The sequence below is a fragment of the Xenia sp. Carnegie-2017 genome, unplaced genomic scaffold, assembly GCF_021976095.1.
Source record: "Xenia sp. Carnegie-2017 unplaced genomic scaffold, XeniaSp_v1 HiC_scaffold_20, whole genome shotgun sequence".
NCBI classification, from domain to species: Eukaryota; Metazoa; Cnidaria; class Anthozoa; order Malacalcyonacea; family Xeniidae; genus Xenia; species Xenia sp. Carnegie-2017.
The window spans coordinates 7352400-7372667 of record NW_025813483.1 but is presented as its reverse complement, the minus strand read 5'-3'; the positions used below and the strand labels follow the sequence as shown (position 1 = coordinate 7372667).

The 20268-nt window shown below is 32.7% G+C and overlaps 1 protein-coding gene and 1 long non-coding RNA gene across 2 annotated transcripts; one reads left to right on the top strand and one right to left on the bottom strand.

Annotated features, from left to right (window-relative positions):
• Positions 1–195: 195 nt before the first annotated feature.
• LOC124442383 lies at positions 196–19058 on the top strand. The gene is made up of 10 exons (XM_046992882.1): positions 196–253; positions 330–561; positions 654–1063; positions 2052–2256; positions 2608–2792; positions 9927–10103; positions 10770–11040; positions 11723–11939; positions 18087–18189; positions 18554–19058. Exons 2-10 carry the CDS (start codon positions 419–421, stop codon positions 18832–18834), a joined length of 1992 nt encoding a protein of 663 aa, XP_046848838.1. The 5' UTR covers positions 196–253; positions 330–418; the 3' UTR covers positions 18835–19058.
• On the bottom strand, positions 8639–9614 carry LOC124442384. Its single transcript, XR_006947233.1, has 2 exons — positions 9565–9614; positions 8639–9461 (listed from the first exon to the last, which is right to left on the bottom strand). It is a non-coding gene; the product is annotated as an uncharacterized LOC124442384 (long non-coding RNA).
• Positions 19059–20268: the final 1210 nt, after the last annotated feature.

Genomic DNA, 20268 nt, shown 5'->3' with positions numbered 1-20268 from the left:
CGAGTTCTTTGTTAAGAAATGTCGCGCCAAAATGTTTTTGTATAGACCAAGCCATTTAGAATAAAATAAGTATTAGGCCTCGTAACATTTTATAACACTTATTAAAGACTGCAGCATAATAGAACATGAATCAAAGGATTGCTTGCAGTTTATTGAAATGAAGTAAATTAACTGTAAATATTGCTTGATGTTTGTTTCCTCTAGTATTTCTTTCTTTTTTAGAAGTACAATGAAAGCTGTGAACCTAAAAACTGTTAGTTTTGATATTTTTTAATTATGAAGCATTAATAAACTCACTTATTTTCAACGCTCTATGTATTTTTCTTAAGTTTCAGGAAAAGCATACGATTTTTACTTTCCTCGAGCTCATATAGAGAACGTTATTCTAGTGGAAACCGAAATAGCTAATGTATCAAACATGACACTAATGTTTTGGATAAACACAAACATTACAAAGCCAATGGCGGTGTTGTCTTATGCTGTAAAAGATAATCGTGAAGAATTTTTTCTTGGTTTTGAAAGGGAGTGGATGATTATTACCATGAATTCCTGTGAAAATTTGTGAGCTTTAATATTTTATGTATTTAACTCATTGATTGCTTTATAAAAAACTTGCCAAACAAAAGCGAACAATATATCTTCTTTCCACACAGAAAACTTGCAATTCCACCAATCAGCGATGGTTTTTGGCATCATGTCCTTATAATACTTTTTGGAGGGAATAGAAGCGTTTACTTAAATGGAATTAAAATTTTTCACGACGCTTTGGAAAACGTATCTCTGCCTATTCTACGTGGTGGAGGTGTTTTTGCTATTGGTCAAAAACTCATGTGTGACAATGCAGTGTTTGACCCCAAAATGTCTTTCGTTGGCAACATTAGTTTTCTAAATTTTTGGATTAGCAACATAACACGCAATACATTGTTTACAGTGATGTCATTTGCGGAGAGTTGTACGATGAGAGGAAATGAAAATGGCTCGGTTATAAATGGATTTAACTTTCAGTTTTTTTTCAGTGGTAATGTTTCTAAAGTATCATCATCGTGTTCATCATTACGAAACAGTAAGTACACCACGAAGATTTGTAAGAAAAATTATCAATAATGAAAAAAAAGTTGGCTTTTGATTTTCAAAAATTTAGTTTGAAATTTCTTAGAGCAAATTTTCCAGATCAAAATTTTAATGTTGTAATGGATGAAGTTTTTCAACTGATAGTAATGCTTTGTTGCTAACTTAACCATTTATCATACTTAAGTAAATGACATAGAAAGTTTGAATACATAAATACTGATTATGAAAACTTTATAGGGTGTGAAGAAATTTTGTGTTTTTAGTGATAAGTAGGCTTAGAATGGAATTAGATTAAATTTTAAAATATGCAACTGAGATGCAAAGACTTTGTTGGATGAATAGTAGCTATGTCTTAAAAGAGTGTAACAGAATTTCAAAGTTGTAAAAATGAGGGGGGTGATTTGTGGTAGTCACAAGCTGTAGTTAATTCAATAAAGCTTTTTTTGTGCGAAGGTTGAGACTGTCAATGCTCTGATGTTCTGGTGTGTAGATCATGCGTGGTTCCATTTAAATAAATATACAACAGCAGATATCAGAAAAGAGCTCAATGTTAAAAAAACAGAAGAAAGAATTGCAGTGAAAGATAAAAAATCAAATAATGAGATGAATATAAGCCCACTTCAAAAGTTGATTGATTTTGGATGAAATCTGAGGAGAATGTGAAACAGTAAATAGAAAGGCAATACACATGGTTTTCTATGATAAATTGTAAACATTGAAGTTTGGATAAGAAGCATTTTTTAGTAAACAAGAAATATGTGTATTAAGGTTGTGAGAAGAGAAGCCTTTAAGTGAAAAAGTTTTCGGATAATATCAATTTATTGATGTAAAAGTTTGTGAAGTGACCAGTAATACTGGAGTTGAAGTTCATGCAAAGGTGAAATTCCACCATGAACTGTTTTGTTTCAATTGTCGAGTTACAGAAATGTGAGCTTTGGGCATTCTATGCTGATCAATGTTTTAATTTGCATTTTTAATAGGTAAAATGTACAACACTGTGGCTTTAACGTCTTTGAAAACAAATTATTCCACAAGGTCGTCTAATCATGAGCGTCGATTAAATGCTATTACAATAACACTATGGGTAATATCTGGCAAAAACTTCCAAATAAAGTTGGCGAACGCAGTAGAAATTTTCGCCTTGTACATTGAAAATCAAACTTTGGTCTTTAGAATAAAAGAAAAGTAAGCATTTGTTTTTATTTTTATTCGCTAGTTTTAGTTTCTTCTATTTTTAGTTTTTATTTTCATGCGCTTATGCTTCATTCGTTTTTATGAAAATGACGTCACAACCAATCATTTCGAATATTATATAAATAGCGAACGCAATTTTTATTTTGAATCTTTGATGTTCCTTTAATAATTCCTTTTCGTTAATTCAATATGGACATAGAAGTCCTTTTTTGAAATCTTTTTCATGTCTTAATGATGTCGTAAACCGTTTTATAACATAATGCAAATAAACCATAAAAATAAAACCATGTTTTCATTTGAAATAGTGTTTAAAAACACTAAGATTTAGTAATTTTTGAATAGTTTTAAGCTAGCAAGAATTCCCCCGTTTTGGAGAGAAGGAAACAGATCTTGGCATCATCTTTCAACCACGTGGTCTAGAGAAACTGATCTCTGGATTGTTTATCTGGATGGCTCACTCGTTTCTATTGTTCACAATTTCTTACAAGGACAAAACATTGCAGAAATATCTTGGCATGGTGACATCGGTAAGAGAGCATTATTCTATAATGATTACATCAGAATAAATAGTTGTGGTTATGTTTATTACATTATGGTTGCTTTTAAATACACAGAGATGATTTGTGCCATTTTCCTCATACTTTGACTACCACCATTGCATTGGATCGTAGGTCAAAGCAATATTTAAAGCGTGGTATATGTCACGATTCTTCGTAGTCATTGTCCCTATTTGCTGACCAGCTTAGCAATTCATTGATGATAAATAATTTTGTAACTCAAATGTAACTGTTGATTTAAAGTCTTTTTCCTCGGTGATTTGTTTAATTTTATACTGCAATAAATTTCATTAACAAAAAAGAGATTTAAAACTGAGCATAAAAGGCAGAACATAGCAGTAAGTTTGTGCAACATTCTGTAGCGTTTGTTGGACATGGCGTTTATATCAAATTATCAATAGATTATTTGCAACTACGTCACCACTACGTCACCAAGTTTGACTGCTCGCCAATATGGGAAGAGCGGTGCAGTAATACAATTTACTATTATATCGATCAAGTTTTTTCTCAATTTATTGCGTTATAATTTATTCAAATAACAGTGTTTGAGCAAAAGGACCTTTCCTTTAGTTAAATGCACAAAATCATACCAAAATATGACAAAGAAACGGAGAGTTTGTTATTGTAATCCAATTGTATGTTAAGTGAAGTGTCAACTTGCGAGGGCAAACGATCATTGCCGAGATTCAAGCCGTTACGCACTAGGTTCTCGAAAACAATTGTGCTTTAAGCGAAAATGTACACTTCATGCAGAATTGGCCCTTCTCTGGCTGGGAAAGAAGAGGATCATCTGTTGTAATCATTAAATACAATTGCAAAATCGGTTAGCAAAGAACCTGTTGTGTTGTTCAGCTATGTCAAGATGGACAAAAGATAAAATGTGCACAATGAATGCAATAATTGATGAAATCTTACTGAAAGTTATCACAGCCCAACTAACCTGGCTAGATGTGTTAAGAGAATTTTAATGTGTCAAAAGCAGTTTGCTTTACGAGTGAAATTTGAGAAGAAGATCTATCGTACTTTTGGGTTGAGCAACTTTTCCTAAAAAATATATGGCTCATATAGGAAGAGTTCAATCTGGTTCTGTTGATGTAGACAAAACGAGAAATATATCTACAATTAGGATGCACATTTAAATAGTTCTTGTGACATTGGGACTTGTGTCATTGATTATGATCATGTGAGAACATATTTATGTGCTTGAAGAAATTTACCAAGACAATACCTGATTACTTGTAACTGGTTGATTGATTTAAGTCAAGATTTACAATACATTGACACATTTTAATGGAAACTTTGATTATTACAACACACAATATAATGTAATTTTAAATGTGAGTTTGTGCAAGAAATATTTGGTGGCTATGGCTGGCGTACAAGATTCCAGTTTCCATAGAAGATACAATGACAAAATATTTTTTTATGGAATAGACTTTCTTTTCATTGACCAAGTTCATAAAAAATCGTGGTATATATAGTGTCGAAGTTTCAATGCTTTAGAATTTAACGTTATTTTTAATCCGTAATGCTTTAAAGAATATTACGTGTGCTCAAGTACGTTGTGAATTATACAAAGTCAAATGATAAGGACAAATTAAGAAAATTGCGATAAATATATAATAAAACTATTCAATACTCATCTCACAAAATATGCTAAACATGCTAGTGCCCAATGGTCACCACAACGAGGTTCTCAATCCTAACCACTAAAAGTTCCTAAAGAAAACCAGTTAAAAAGTCGTACCTAGGCAATAATACAGCCGCCATGTTGGTTCTTTACTCCCCCACAATGGTGGAAAGAAAAGCTGTGAGGTCACGTGCAAACACACTATAAAGTTTGTGCAGCATTCCAGAACATCCGTTTACACAAAATCTATATAGATGATTTAATCTATTAGTTAAGCAAAATGAATGTAGAACAATCATCCAATATCAAAGCAAATATAAAGTTTGCCTGCTTGATTAAACATTTTGCAAAATGTATAACATGACTATAAATAGTTTAATTTACAAGGCTGAATGTATGCAATTATGTCTATTATTAACTTCGTTTGAATCAAATCAGTAAACAATATTTTCGTAGTCGTTTTTTTTCTTTGGAATAACATGTAGCAACAAGGGCACATTCCCCTTTTTCATTAGCCAGTTCACATTGAGTGGTCAAGACGCAGGCCAACTAGGTTCTCCATGCTTCTCCATGCTTCTCCGGAAAATTGAAAATATTAACTTTCAAAAACGCAATTTCCTGTGTTTTGAGGGGGGAATCAAGAATATTTTGGCAGTAGTCTCCAACGGAAAACTCGTAAATTTTTCTAAGCTTTCATTATCAGTTAAGTAAATAATCATTCAGCACCTTGCAGAAAATAACGGTTTAGCAATGTCCTAACTCCTGTTCAACAAAACAATCAGTTAAATACATTCTTTATACCTAGTTATTTTCATAAACGACATGAGACGTGTGTGTGAGTGTGTGTGAATTTGCACTTACGAACTTAACTAAATAAAATATTCGAAAAGCTAAAAACTTATTTCCATTACAGCTCACGATTTTATTTTCTCCATGTTCTGCCACAATAAGATGCTTTGGACCGACCAAACTAATTACCTCTAAAACAAACAAAACCCGTCAAATTATATATAAAAATAATTAACAGGTTTTCCAAGTCGTAAAACTCTGCTAATAATAATATTGCTTCTGATTCTGAAAGCAAATTCTGCCAAAATATTAACCAAAACAGTATACTTTATACTGATGTGACAGTTTGTAGACACCGGAAGTTAACTATGAATAGGCGACTGGACTTATGAAAGACTCAACGTTTAGTCACCTGAATTTTTCAGGTACATGAGACAATTGCTTAAATGGTCCAACAAAGTGCGAAGATCATATCCTCATTTAGTCTTGATAATCATTGAGTGATTGTCATGAACTTTTTATTCATATCAGGCCAAAAGCATAGGGGCAGATAGAGCAAAAACTGTAAATAAAAGACAGAAAACACAGTAACAGTAGTTTAGTTTAGATTTATCATTTAATTTTATACATATTTACAACTGTCATCTAATACAACAAAAGAAGATTTTAGAAGTCATCAATTATTATTGGATTTTTGCAATAAATGTATGCCGAAACGCTAGCGATATAAAATTTCGAAATTCAAGAAAAACTCCATGAAAAGCGAAGGGAGTTTGATAATTTTTGACGGTTTATAACAATTTTGTCGTGTGTTTGACAGTTTTTGTCGGTAATTATATTTAACCGTGTTTTTGTCGCTTTTTCACGGTTTGTATCACATTATTATTTAGAAAGAAATGCCGCCAATAATCCACAATGATTGAAACTTCGCAATACCACCAAAACGTTGAATGTTTACAAATCGTTCGAATGTATAATTTCCAATACTTCATATAAAACCTTCTTTACGACCGATGCCACCAGTAATAGTGCCAGCAATCTGTACGTAAGGCACAGGTCATCTGCGAAAATTTACTGTAAAGTATCCCAAAAAGCAATGGTTATAGTGACGTTTCAGTAAATTTCGCGCAGAAAAGGACTCGAGACAGGTGCCTTAATCGGTGCTTTTTTGAATCGGTGTCTTTGGAATCTTCTGTGACATAGTAGGACTACAAGGCGTTTTTTTCAAAAGCCGACATAACATTTATTCAGAAATTTTGACGGTAAAATTTCGCTAAATAGTTTTAAAGTACATCGACTTCTGCTTATAAACATTTATTTAAACTACGTTTTCAAAGGCGAAAAAACGTTTTATACTTCACATTTAGCGGCCGATTACATGAGTCGAGTTGTCCCGCTTAAACGGTCAACTCGCCTAGCCGAGACTAGTTAAAAATTACATGTTTGTAAATGTCGATCGTCTAGGTTGGTATAATCCTGAGAAGGACTGTTTTGTTGTTGTTGACTGACGATTCGACAACCTTAGCAGTAGTCATCTTCAGAGTCAAATGATAAGTAAATGTCAAGTTAAAATTGCAATTACATGAAGGGTGTTGACCCGTACAAGAGAGCAAATTTTGTCACGAATAAATTAGTTGCGTACTTTTTTTCGTTTATGAATTGTAAAAATACATGAATGCCTATGAATTCCTGTTTTGTTGACTTTGCAGGAACAAATGTATTAATTCGATACTTGTGAGCCATAACCAAACGTAATGCTTCACAGCTATTGATTATCCGCTTTAAACTGAGTTATAAAACTTGACATGAATCTCATATTTTGATAACACGCCTAGTAAATCTTATATTATTTTGGTATCGCATTCAAACTTCTAGGTAACAATTTTTCCTGTGAATTTTCGGAGCTAGTAGTTGCTGTTTGAACAAACAAACAAGTATACATTGCTCTAACGTCTGTGTTAGTTTAAACTGACCAATAAACGAACGCGCGAATCAAATTTCTTGGCAAGCCTTGCCGAGCCAAATCGGCACATTGCGAGTACATGGGAATTTTCATCCCGCCTTAGTGAGTTACTTGTTAAGCAACAGCCAAGTCCCCGGCAAAGCAGGACAACTTGCTTGCTATGTAATCACACTATCAAACTAATATATAACAATTATACAAAGCGAGTTAACTCGGCAAAGCGGATCAACTCGCCTAGCCGGGACAACTCGCCCATGTAATGGGCCCCCAAATCTAATAATGCAAATGCTGAAACACTACTAGTAGAATTGAGAAGCTCAATAAAGCGAAAATAAACTACAATTTCATATTCGATATATGAAAATGAAATATTTTATATGCACATGCACCACTGAGCTAAATAGATGGAGAGCGCATCTATTATATATTATACATACAAAAATTGAAGCCGGAAGTCAAGTGTGGCGGCCATCTTACTGTGATCACATTTGATGAGAGATATGTAGTAATATGGGCTATTTTCAACAGTTTTTCTCCTTTTATCTTGGAATGAATGACCAAATCAAACCAAATACTATTTCTATAATTTCATAGTAGCAATATTGCTAATGCGCATTTCATATAGACGACAGTTTTTTAAGAAAAGACAAGTTTTGGCATCTCATGATGTCATCTTCAGTATAAGTGACTAATTACATAAATAATACAAAGTTTATATAAAAGTAATATGATACAATGACATGAATATATAAATATGGATATATTATAACAATAATAAGGAAATGAGATAAATTAACGTGATAAATTAATTAAACTAACCTTTATCTCAATGTTCAAGTTCTTAGATTCAACACAATATTTAGTTTGTAGCACGCTCCCATTAATTTATCTCATTTTCTTATTATTTTTATCTATATGAAATGCGCATTATAGCTAAGGTTTTATAATTAACTTTTTCGTCTCTTTGTTATCAATTGAAACTACTGCAAATGAGAGCTGCATACTTAACAAGCATATTTTTGTCTGAATTTACATTTTTTTAAAACTGCAAATGAACTTTCTTGTTAAGTCTTCGCAGTGATAGTAGTCTAATGGGATGGTGATCACACACTGATAGATAATTTGTTATGATTGACCTGCTAACTTCCAATAATATGAACTAATGGGTAAAATAATCCAGTTCAAGTAAGAATAAAATTGTGCACACAGGGACAAGATTAGTTCAATAGTTGATCTATTACAGTTATCCGATGCAAACAGATGATTTACTATATTTAATTTTAATCCTCAACTGTTTTAATGCATCATAAAAACTGTAATCTCTAACATTGCAATTTAACTTCAAGACATCTTTAATTTTCAATGCGCAGGGCATAATAAATCTGAATTGTTTTGTATACTTTATTTCTTACAGAAACATAACCATATCCTTAATACCATCCAAACAATTTAATAAACCATCAACAGTATAGCAAATTGTTGTTTAAAGCTTGTTTAGAAGAAATTATATATAAATCCAATAAGTCTATTGAGATGCTGTTTATTGTTAGCATTATTGTTCCTTTCACACATCTAACATGTCCATAGGCTCTGAAATATAAGAATATGCATTTTGTTGTACAGATTCTTTGTTACTTTCAAATTAACAATTACAATCTGCCAACAATATATGCACTTTGCCATTGACTAATAAAACTCCAATAAAATTATTAATCATACCAACTGACATCAGGGTTAATGTCAAAAAATTCAGTTTTGCAAAGAACAGTAAATTAAAGCCGTAATTTATTTTTCTTTTCGTCATAAATGACAAAGTAAATGAAGACATTAAAGAAAAAGTGAAATTGCCGAGTTCAAGAGTGAGAGATGCAATATTGAAACAAACACATCATTAACTGTCTAAACATTGTCTTAACAAAAAGCATTCCCCTTTCAGTATAAATATAACAAATAACACACACCAGATATTTTTCTTTCATTTGGAACAAATAATTGTTTAACAAAGCCAAAATGATGAAACTGAAAGACAATGTGAAATACTTCGACCTAGAATGTCCTCTCATCGTAGCCGTTAGGAGTTCTCATGACGAATTTCATTCTTTCTCCTACTTAAGATAGAGCATAATTCGTCGATGTACACATGAAAATCCAGCTTGGAAGTTGTCCTGGCAGTTCACGACTGAAGCATTGACACAATAATATTGCGAATTTCCCTTACGATCGACATAAGTTTTGCCAAAAGAGGACCCAAACATTGCTATAAAGACATGCTTTTATTTGGAATATTAATTTGATTCTCTTACGTGTGATAAAACGACTAAAACTGTTAAAAATAGACAATATTTCTATAGATCACTCACCTAAGATGGTCACAGCAAGATGGCCGCCACACTCAGCTTCCGGCGTCGATTTCAGAACCTAATGCGCTCTCCATTTATTTAGCTCAGTGATATGCACCAGTGGCACTAGTCTTAGATCTGATGAGTTAACACTATTAAAAGTATTAGATATTGGCCAGTACTTTGTGTCGCTGAATGCTTTATATATTAGAGGCTAAAAATATTAACTGTGGTTGGCACTATAATAGTAAAACTGTTCTAAATGTCTGAAGTTTGTGTTTTTCCTTTCCTTATATAACAATTCTATCCTCATGATTGACGACCAATTACAATAAGATTTGAGAAAAACAAATTTAAGGTCTTTTTTGTTTCTTCTTTATAAGAAATCAAAGCAGACAGGTTCACCATGTTCAATGTATGGGATTACGTGCTTGATGGTCATGCAATATCATTAATGGCTATTAAAGGACCACTGTTTGAGAATGGCAACATCTTTGCTTGGTTTGACGAGAAGAATACGATTTCTAAATCAAAAATGGTAAAGACGTTTATTAATACACGTAAGTTTGTGATAATCATAAAAATATATTTTTAAAATACAATGAACTGTTATCGTGCAGCTTATATTTATCGATAAGTTAGAAGTGTAAACACGATCAGACATTGACCTGAGACAACGCCCAAAATCAAAAGTTGAAGTTACTTTTTTTCTGTAACAATACAAACAGAAATCTCTGCCATAACCACTAGACGCCTTGTTAAAAGTCGAAATCTTTACTTATTTGTCTGTTTTTAGGATGCAAGTGACTCATGCGAGTACATCTAGTCGCTTAAGTTGTGCACTGAAGCAACTTTCTTGTGTGCTCCATCGATTAAAATGTTTAACACAGAATCCGTCATCTAGATTATATGCTCAAATCTTACGAATTCTTGACTTTTAAATTCGAATATTAAACAACTTGCTGTAACTTACCGAACAAATTAAGTCATAAAAAAAGATTAATGCGGTCATGGGAAATATATAATGTTAAAAATAAGCTTAAAAGGAGGTTTAAAAAATTTCTTTACGACATAAAGAGTTTTGTGTTAACTTGGAAATAACAAAGGCATTATTCAATGTCGAATTTTTAAATGCTGCTTAAAATGTATCAATTTAATATTAACCTGAAAAGACTGAAATAAATTAGCTATATACACATGCACACTTATTATTTTCTCATTTTTAGGTACGCATGCAAGATTTCAGTTGGACTTTTCAACTTCTTCTAATTCAGTGAAAACCATAGAAGTTCATGATGTTGGTTCTTTCGATGAAGAATTAAAAAATTTCTCAATTTGTTTTTATGCGAGAATTTATTGTGATGAGAATTGTCTCATTTTTCAATATAATTGCAAGATGGATTTACGACAAGTCAACATTAGTGTTTCTTTCAACAAATCTAAAACTTTAGCTGTTATTATCGCAACATCAAGCTATAATGAATCTTGGAATTCAGGGTAAGTTTTTAGACAACTGATAGTGTTAGTAAAGACATTTGTATGAAAAAATGTTATTTGCAGTGCGGTGTTTGAAATGAAATGAAGATATGATCTTCGCACTTTGCTGCACAATTTAAACAATTGTCTCATGACCCCTGTGATTGCATGGGTTCGAATCCCGTTGAGTCACCTGAATTTTTCAGGTTCATGAGACAATTGCTCAAATTGTCCAGCAAAGTGTGAAGATCATATCTTCATTTAAAAACATTTGTCTTAGGGAATTGAATCGATTCAACCATTATTTTTTACGAGAGTCAGGTAGCATTTTTTCACATTTCATTCCTGTTCTTAAGAAGGAAATAAGAGAAATTTGTTGTCAAAAGAAAAATTTCATCCTCCATTTAAGTAGTTCATTAATTAAAGCTAGAAGTGAGAAATCCAGATCCACTTTATTTAAAGGTTTAAGTTGCAGAACTGCATTTTTGTCAGGCTTAAATGACTTTTCGCTCTTGTTGTACAAATACTTTTGTGTCTAATTAGCTATTGTTAAACGTTAAATATAATAAGTTTTCAAAAAAAAAGAAAGAAATGATAATTGTCCAAAAAATGCATTACCAATAAACACTTTCAATGTTTTTTTCCCAGTATTCTTCATCTTTTCGAATCCATGATGCTCATTTCCAATCTTTTCATTTTGCAGGAAAATTTTGAATTATAAGTCATGGCATCGCTATTGTTTGACGCGAAAAGTAGACATTGGCGAAATCAAATTGTTTCAGGGTACTCGAAAGGTATTGGATATAAGAGATGATAACTGGAAAAGTCCAATAAAAGGAAATGGTTCAATAAGTCTTGGCTACAATTTTAACGGAGTTCTTGCTGGTTTTAATATCCAGAAACATATCTTTCCAGTAGAGGTTGTATTTATTTTTGTTATTTTAGTAATTGTCTTGTTGATGCACACACATGTTTTCCTTGCTGTTCAAGTTCTATCATTATTTTTATACAATTTTGGGAAAAAATTTTATCTTCTTTGTAATGGATTTCATGTTTTTAAACATGTTTATAACTTTTTACAGATGTTTTCTTCTGACCGGATGTTGTTTTTTAGATACATTTCCTACATTTATTTTGTTTGGTTTGTAGTTTCCAGTTGATATCGCGAAAATTTAATTGATGATTTACACCTAAGAGAAATTTAAAAATTAAGCTGGGGGCATAATGGAAATGATGGCTATTAAATTAAGATATGATCATTGGAAAAACATTCATACATTCATAAAACATTCATACATTCATAGGAAATGATGGCTATTAAAAATATTTTCATGGCAGGCTGTTACACAAGTCAAATAAATTTTGCAAAACAATGGTTTCTTTTTATGGAAGTAAATGAGCAATAAAAATACAGTTTTTATCGATTTCTTCGACATTAAAAACAAATTTGAAATCAACCTAATGTTATGTCGCTTTACAAAACATGTTGCATGAGCTCTGTTTTCTGGACTTATAAAGAACCCTCCCACAGTTTGGGAAATAAATGGATATGCATTAAAGCGCATGTTAAAATATATTTATTAATTTTTAAAAAATTTAAGAGTTAAATTTAACGTAAGAATGATTGAATAATTATTTTTTCACAGTAAAGGTGGGGGGTAAAAACCCCACAAGGACTGCCAGAGAGGAAAGAGAGCTTTTATTACCTTAACATGATAAATTTACCGACGGAAAATATTATTGTACTGCTCATGCACTGACAACTATATTTGCATATTTAATTAAACTGTGACCAATGTAAAATCATTATTAAAATTTTTTTATAACATCAAAACTTAATATCAACATCGGTATAAAAGCACAACCATTAACCAGCCGTGACCCTGTTATGCCTAGTAAAACTCCAGTTGAAAATATAGACGTAAACTGCTTGGCCTATGCGTCTGCGTGGCTTGTATAGTATGTAGCTAATATTTTGATAACTATCATTTAACGTGATATCTAATATATAGACTCACTAAAACCTTGCTGTCCCTGTAAAAACAACCTGAAAATGCAGGGAATTATACAGGTATAGTTAACCTCTGAGTGCGGATAAATTGCTTTTGATATAATGGCATCAAAATATATTTGTTGCACTGGGTGGTTATCCATTGTACAAAACACTTTTTTGGACTAGGCCTATTGGCAACATACTAAAATTAACGATTTGGGAACAGTAATTACAACCTAGCTTTCTAAACCACTGTGAAATTTATCGCAAAAACATTTAGAGGTGCCCATTGTGGGAGACCGAGCAGACTGGCCTATAGACTTAGTGATTTTTGTTGCAAAACGTCTGTGCCTTAATCCAAAGCTCCCAATGAGTGGAACCCCTAGGCATATCATCAGATCGTTTTTTCGTTAACAACCAACACGCTTTGTCGCACTACTGCGAACAATCTCCCCATACTTCATTAAGAATGGAGCCTCTTTTGGTACTTTCATTTGTTTTATGCACTCCAACAAAAATCTGGAAGTCTGAAGTCTAGGACTCTTTAGTTGTTATCGGAGAAGATTGGGTAATAGGCTCCAAAGACAATGTTGGTTGAGAGGTTATGGCGGAAACATAATATTGAAATAACCGCTTAAATAACAAGTTACCGTTTTAACTGCTATTCAATGATGTGTATTCCCCATGCCTTTATAAAACAGGATACCAAATTTGATATATGTACTCGTCAGCCAAAATTTTGTCCTTAAGCTTATAGTCAATTTGAGCGTCAATGAGATTGCTGACGAAATAAAAATTTAACAGATTGGTTATGGAGTGGTACCAAAATGACACAGCTCACATGAAAGGTTGTTGTTAAGCAAAAGTCACAAGCCCCTTCTCAGTGACTCCTGCCCCGTCTTCATCCACAACGACCAAAGGCTTTTCTTAAACAATTGACAGCGATGTCTTGGTTGAACTTTGTAGTGACCGTAGGAACTTTTTAACCACTGCTGAAAAAACTGCCAATGCGATGTCATTAATTAAAGACAGAGATAGTATTTGACTGTCGTATCGGTTGTTTTCTATGTTACATTGGTTGTGTTGCGTCACTGTTTCCTTCTCCATGTTGCACAGTGTTTGCAAGTGCATTTACTACTACTTTTGCCAATATAGAGTCGGTACTGCTTTTAATACCTTCTTCTGGAATAGCATTGGGTACCCTAGAGCCTGCGTTTTGCCTCCTTCGTCCATATGGTGTCGCTCGTCTTTGAATGCGAGTGCTTTGTCAAGTAGCTGACATAATTGAAATCTGAACAAAGCCATCAAAAACTTTTGGAAGACAACCAATTCCAACTGTTATGGAGAATTCGCCACCAAACATAAGAAAAAAGGCAGTTCAAAGCAGACCCTAACGGCAGTTTATTGTGATCAACGCATCCAATATATACTGAGAGACATCATTAAGATAACATATATCAGCAGAATATCATGGCAAAAAAGTGGTAGCCAAGTAGATATCTCGCTTTGGAAAGAACATGTGATTCGTGTGAAAGCAACAATAGTCATCAGTACATAAGCTTTTGGGTGTACAAAATTACGGTATCAGATTGTACAAACAATCAGTATATTGTGACAATTAATTTGCCAGGTGGAAAGCAAATTCTAAGTATAAATAAATGGCCCAACATAAAATTTTTAATATGGACATGGGTGTATAATTTTAGTAAAAATAACGTTTCGTCTTTAGCTTAAGACATCTTCAGATTATAACTATCATACATACATGTAGGAAGTTAGAAAACATAAATACGAATTATACATTATTTACAGGATGTTAAATTACAAGGTATAGTGATGACAGTGTTGTGCGATTTTTGTGTTAAGGGATAGAGTGGGGTTGAATGAAATTAGATAGGATTTAGTGGGATGGAACTGCCTTGGACATTAAGAGATGGTTTAAGCTTAAGATGAGGAGGCTTTTGTGGATGGTTAGTTGGTATGCATTAGGAGAGGATGATAGAATATCGAAGTCGTTAAAGTCGGCGGAGTGATTAGTGGTTTTAAAATGGGCGAGAACACTGGAATTGATTGGACTAGATGAAGTTTCTCCTGTAAAAGGAGAAATACCCAAATGTTCCGATACTGTGGTGTGTAAATGGCGCGTAGTTTGACCCACGTACGACGCAGAGCAGTGTTAATATCTTTGTTGTTTTATCATTGCAAAAACTGGGTGGGGCTTCAGCCCCTCAGCCCCCCGGTTCGGGCATCCATGACATCGTTATCACTATACCTTGTAATTTGTCACCCTGTAAATAATATGTAATTAGTATATATGTTTTCTAAGTTCCTACATGTATGTATAGCGATCTGAAGATGTCTTAAGCTAAAGACGAAACGTTATTGTTAATAACATTATATACTTATGGCCATTTTAAAACTTTTATGTTGGGCAATTATTTTTATACTTCAGAAATCAGTATATATCTGGGTCTAAATTCAAAAAAATGCAAAATGTATAAAGAGGTGCAACAGCAAGTGTTTACGCCCTGTAAAACAACACCAACACATGTTTTAACATTTATCAACCATTCATTACAATGATAACACTATTTTAGAATAAGAACTAAATAAATGCTGTCAAGATGTCAAACGAGCTGTCGAATTCAATTATGTGTTTGCAAGTAATGTCAGTGCTTTTATAACTGCTTTGCAATAACTACAATAAGAGCAATACTGTCTTTGAGAGTTACAGTGAGCTCCATCAGCTGACATTAAGTTCTAGCCTGCCTTGAAAAGTTCTTTATTACACCAAACAAATGCACCCTTTCCTTGTTCTAAAACCCTAGAGGCATATTTTGGCGAAATTACGACTCTTGCATTGAATGCTTTGTCTGCCTTAGCGGAATGGGCATATGACGATCTATAACTTGACAAACACACACAACAGAAACGTGAATGTTATCTCACAAAAGTAAGCAAGGTCATGAATCAAAACCAGCAAGCTCCGGAGAATGGCGGGAAAGATCGTTAGCTTGAACTTATAAACTCGAGAACTATCACAACAGGCTTTTCAACCATTTTAAGTCTTGCATATTATAAACATTGTGAGTAATTTAACCTCCAATGCCCTTCTAGGAAGCATGTCCTAAGGACGTCAGATTAAAGTTCTTATAGGTGCAGTCATCAAAATTTGAGTTTATAAATCGTCTTTTAAGCTGGGTACAAAGAGTGACCGAATATTAAAATGTTATGTAAGAAGATTGACATACCGATAAATATGATCACCACTTCATTCTTTATAACAGCTTGGAATGATAGGATATAGTTTGACGAGAATGACCTTGGTGTAACTTATTCATCTCTATGTATAACTAAAACATGCCACATGTATGTATGCACGATTGTAATCACACAGTATTCATTACCTTTAAAACCCATTAGCGTCACATGAAGTACCGCTAAAACCACCTAAGGCGTGATACAAATAAACAACTTGACCCGAAAGCAATAAAACTAGTCGCGTGGCAAATAAATCTTTTTTCCCAAGACAATGCTCTAAAACGGTTTTCCATCTTTACTGACTTTTGAAAATTGTAAATGCGAATGATTTACGTGCATGCTAAATAACATCAATACGATGATAACACAAATATCTTTTTCTGATATTGGTCTGGCCTATCTTATTGCTGAGTCTAATAATCAAGAGATAAAAATTCACGATACCAAAGAGAAAATGCATTGTTTGATTTATCTGTAACTGTCTGAGCTAATTGATAACTGAGGTGCTATTTTTCCATTTGAGAAATATTGAGGCTTGTAAGCTTATAAGACATTTTATAGAACAATTTGAATAAAAGGCTGTCTGGGATCACCAAAAAGATCAAACATTCAACTTTATGTCGTATGTGCACAGGTAAATGTGTATCGGCATACGTAGCCAGGGGGGGTCTTGTTTGCATTTTTGAGAAGAAATGTAGATCATAGAATACAATAATGAGAGACTTTTGAACAAAAGGGCTGAGATGTTTGCCGAATTTCGACATAAAAAACACTTTTGCAGAAAATTTTAAACGCGCTTGGCAGCTCATCAATTTAAATAATGTACGTCAGTAGACTCGTAACGATTAACTGAACTATACTTTAATAAATTTTAATCGCCAGATAGGCGTTAAACACAGTTTAGTGCATGGTTTTATGTAATTATTTATTTTACATTTATAAATTAATTTTTTTACTCAATGGAAAAAGATAGCTATGTAGCACTCTTTTATATATATTTCACTTTATAAATGCACTACAGTAGTATATATAACTTTAAAGGCAGTTTTTGAGCGATTTCAAAATAATATTTGTATCTGAATTATTAATGAGTAGCTAGTATTTTTCAGTATTCTTGACTTAAATGAGATGGTAAAGAACCAAACATAACTAAGAGGTAATGATTTAAACAAAGTAAATGGTTTGAACCCGGGAGTATCGTTACATGTTTGTAAATGTAGATCGTCCAGGTTGATATAGTCCTGGGAAGGCTGTTTTTGTTGTTGTTGACTGACGTTTCGACAATCTTAGCGGTAGTCATCTTCAGATTCAAATGAGGAGTAAATGAGTAAATAGTAAATAGTAAATAACTAAAAACATTACACTTCACACTAATTCACAATGACAATACACAATTGACAACCACACATTGCAAATAAAAACATCACAACTAAATCACACATCACAACTAAAAACATTACACTTCATATTAATTTACATTGACAATACACAATTGACACCCACACATTTCCTGTACACACAATACAATGATGTAAGAACCAGATAACAAATAAGGCTAACCTGACGTTTACTCCTCATTTGAATCTGAAGATGACTACCGCTAAGGTTGTCGAAACGTCAGTCAACAACAACAAAAACAGTCCTCAGGACTATACCAGCCTGGACGATCTATATTTACAAACATGCAATGATTTAAACGATAGAAATACTTCTGTTTTTCGCGCTAAAAAATCGATTGTAATTCTTCTTACTCATTAGACAGTAAAATATTTTTTGATGCAAATTCTTATTTTGTTTTTATTATTCAACACAGAATGCAACAAGGATAACTTCTGGTACTTGGCTTTCTTGGACTGGTTTCATTTACCGTAGCAATGCTCTCCCGACACCAAAATGTATTTCAATCACTATTGGAAGTATGAAATTCTTTCTATATATAAATAACCTTAACCTTAACCGTAGATTTTTTCACTATTTCTTTTCATTTATCAAATTTCATTGCATTAACTTCTTTTATCATACAACATTGTCCAATAAGGGTTAAGTAAAGCTGCATCACAGACATAAAAAATCGAAGGGAAATTTTAGAACGAAGTCTTCCTAATGTAGCTCTTTTTAGACATTTTAAGTATGAACATACTTCAATGTAGCTAGGTATTCTTTTGCATTTTCGATCTGCTTCTTTCATTTCCTTTTTAAGAAAATATACACAAAGCTGGTATAATTTTGAGCGAGTCAGCTCACTGTGCAAATTGTAACATGTAATTATTTGCGTTTTAGATGTAAAACAAAAGTTGGCGACATCAAGGATAATTTTTCCAGGCAGTATTTCGTATAAAAACATCATCAAGTTGGATAATTACAGGAAATTAGAAAATTTAAATAATTTCATTGCATGTTTTTGGGCAAAAGTCTTATGTACTAAGATGTGTAGCATTTTCCATTTCCATTTCTCATCGAAAAAGTCTTACGAATCAAGCGAGCTTAGGTTTCATCAGGACAAAGCATTATTTTCTTACGTTCAAGTTAAGATTCCTAACAATTTCTCTAGAGCTCAGTAAGTATATTGAACAAGCATTGCATGACGAAAAACAATACTTTGAAACAGTAGCATAGCAGACTCATTAATAGGGGATATCTTAATATATTCATTTTGATGAAAGATTATTAACAAACTGCAATATTATCACAGGTTTTAGCTTGTTTGAGAAAATAAGTATTGGTCTTTTTCAGTTGTATCATATTTTTCAGATTTCATGTAATGATCCTTAATGGTTGATAATTATAAAAAGGGCAAAGATATGCAAACTTAAAATTTATCATGCTCTATTTCAGATGTGACATAAATTCAAGAAAATCGTGGCATTTTTATTGTTTGAAACACAATAAAAATCAAGTAAAAATATTTCAGGATGCAAAGATTATAAAATATAGTGATAACTTGAAAACCTTTTGGTGAATGCAAAGAATGCGAATGGACTTCTAATTGTTGGAAGGGCATTTAAGGGAAGCATTTCTGATTTTAATATCTGGTCATATCTCTTGTTGGATAATGAAATCCAGGGTATGGCAGCTGGTGTTAGCCATGTTAATGGTGATTGGCTTGCTTGGAGAGAATTGATACTACATTACAAAATTGACAACAATTTCATTAAAATTTCTGAAGCTGTAATTCCAGGTAAGACAAAAAATCATGAAAAATAAAATTTAAACGTCCTCGTTATCGCCCTCACCATTTATAATTTATATAAGGTAAACAGAACTTGATAATTGCACCCCAATTTTTGAGTATAGAAAATGCCTGTGGATGATAATATTTTCCTAAACATTTTAAAGTGCCAATAAAAAAGGTTTTAACGAAAATCAAAACAATAGCTGCTAAGTTACCTTTGTCTGAAAATATTGCAAAATTATCATTTTCTAGACAAAAATAAGATTGTCAAGGCGAAAGCATTCTTTCAGTCATAAAATTAGACAAATTTATGTGTATTCCAAGATGTCCATGTTGTTTTGTGTAGGGGGATTCGTTTTGATAATTACTGAACTTTCCAGTTTAGACAGTAGTGAGAGTCGAAACAAGGGAAATCAAATTCGGATAGTAAAATCAATGCGAAACATAGAACTTTTAGTAGAGACTTGAAAATAAAAATAGAAGATAGAAAATTTTAAAAATTATTTATAACTTTTCACTTTTACTTAAGACATTTTCTGATCGTAATGAATAGTATTGTATGCTTAAAAGGATGCTTCATAAAATGTTATATTTACTTAAGAATGCAAAAAAAAAACGGTTTCAAATGAATTGCATCACTTAAGAAGTTATGAAACAAATTGAAATGAAATTAAAAGAAATTGAAAGAAATAGAAATGCCTAGGATGTTCAGATAGGCGTGTACTCATTTATTATGAGGCTCTCATCAATGGAAACGTCAAAGAGTTCGTGCAAAGAGGAAATACTTTTAAAGCTGTCAAGATTGGGCGGAGTGTCCAAATGC

What these genes read in the sequence shown, in the direction of transcription:
- LOC124442383 (XM_046992882.1), top strand. Translation starts at nt 419, where the DNA reads ATGACACTAATGTTTTGGATAAACACAAACATTACAAAGCCAATGGCG. An exon ending in AATGAATCTTGGAATTCAGG is followed by an intron (nt 11,041 to 11,722) that starts GTAAGTTTTTAG and finishes TTCATTTTGCAG; the next exon opens with GAAAATTTTGAATTATAAGT. An exon ending in AACATATCTTTCCAGTAGAG is followed by an intron (nt 11,940 to 18,086) that starts GTTGTATTTATT and finishes TATTCAACACAG; the next exon opens with AATGCAACAAGGATAACTTC.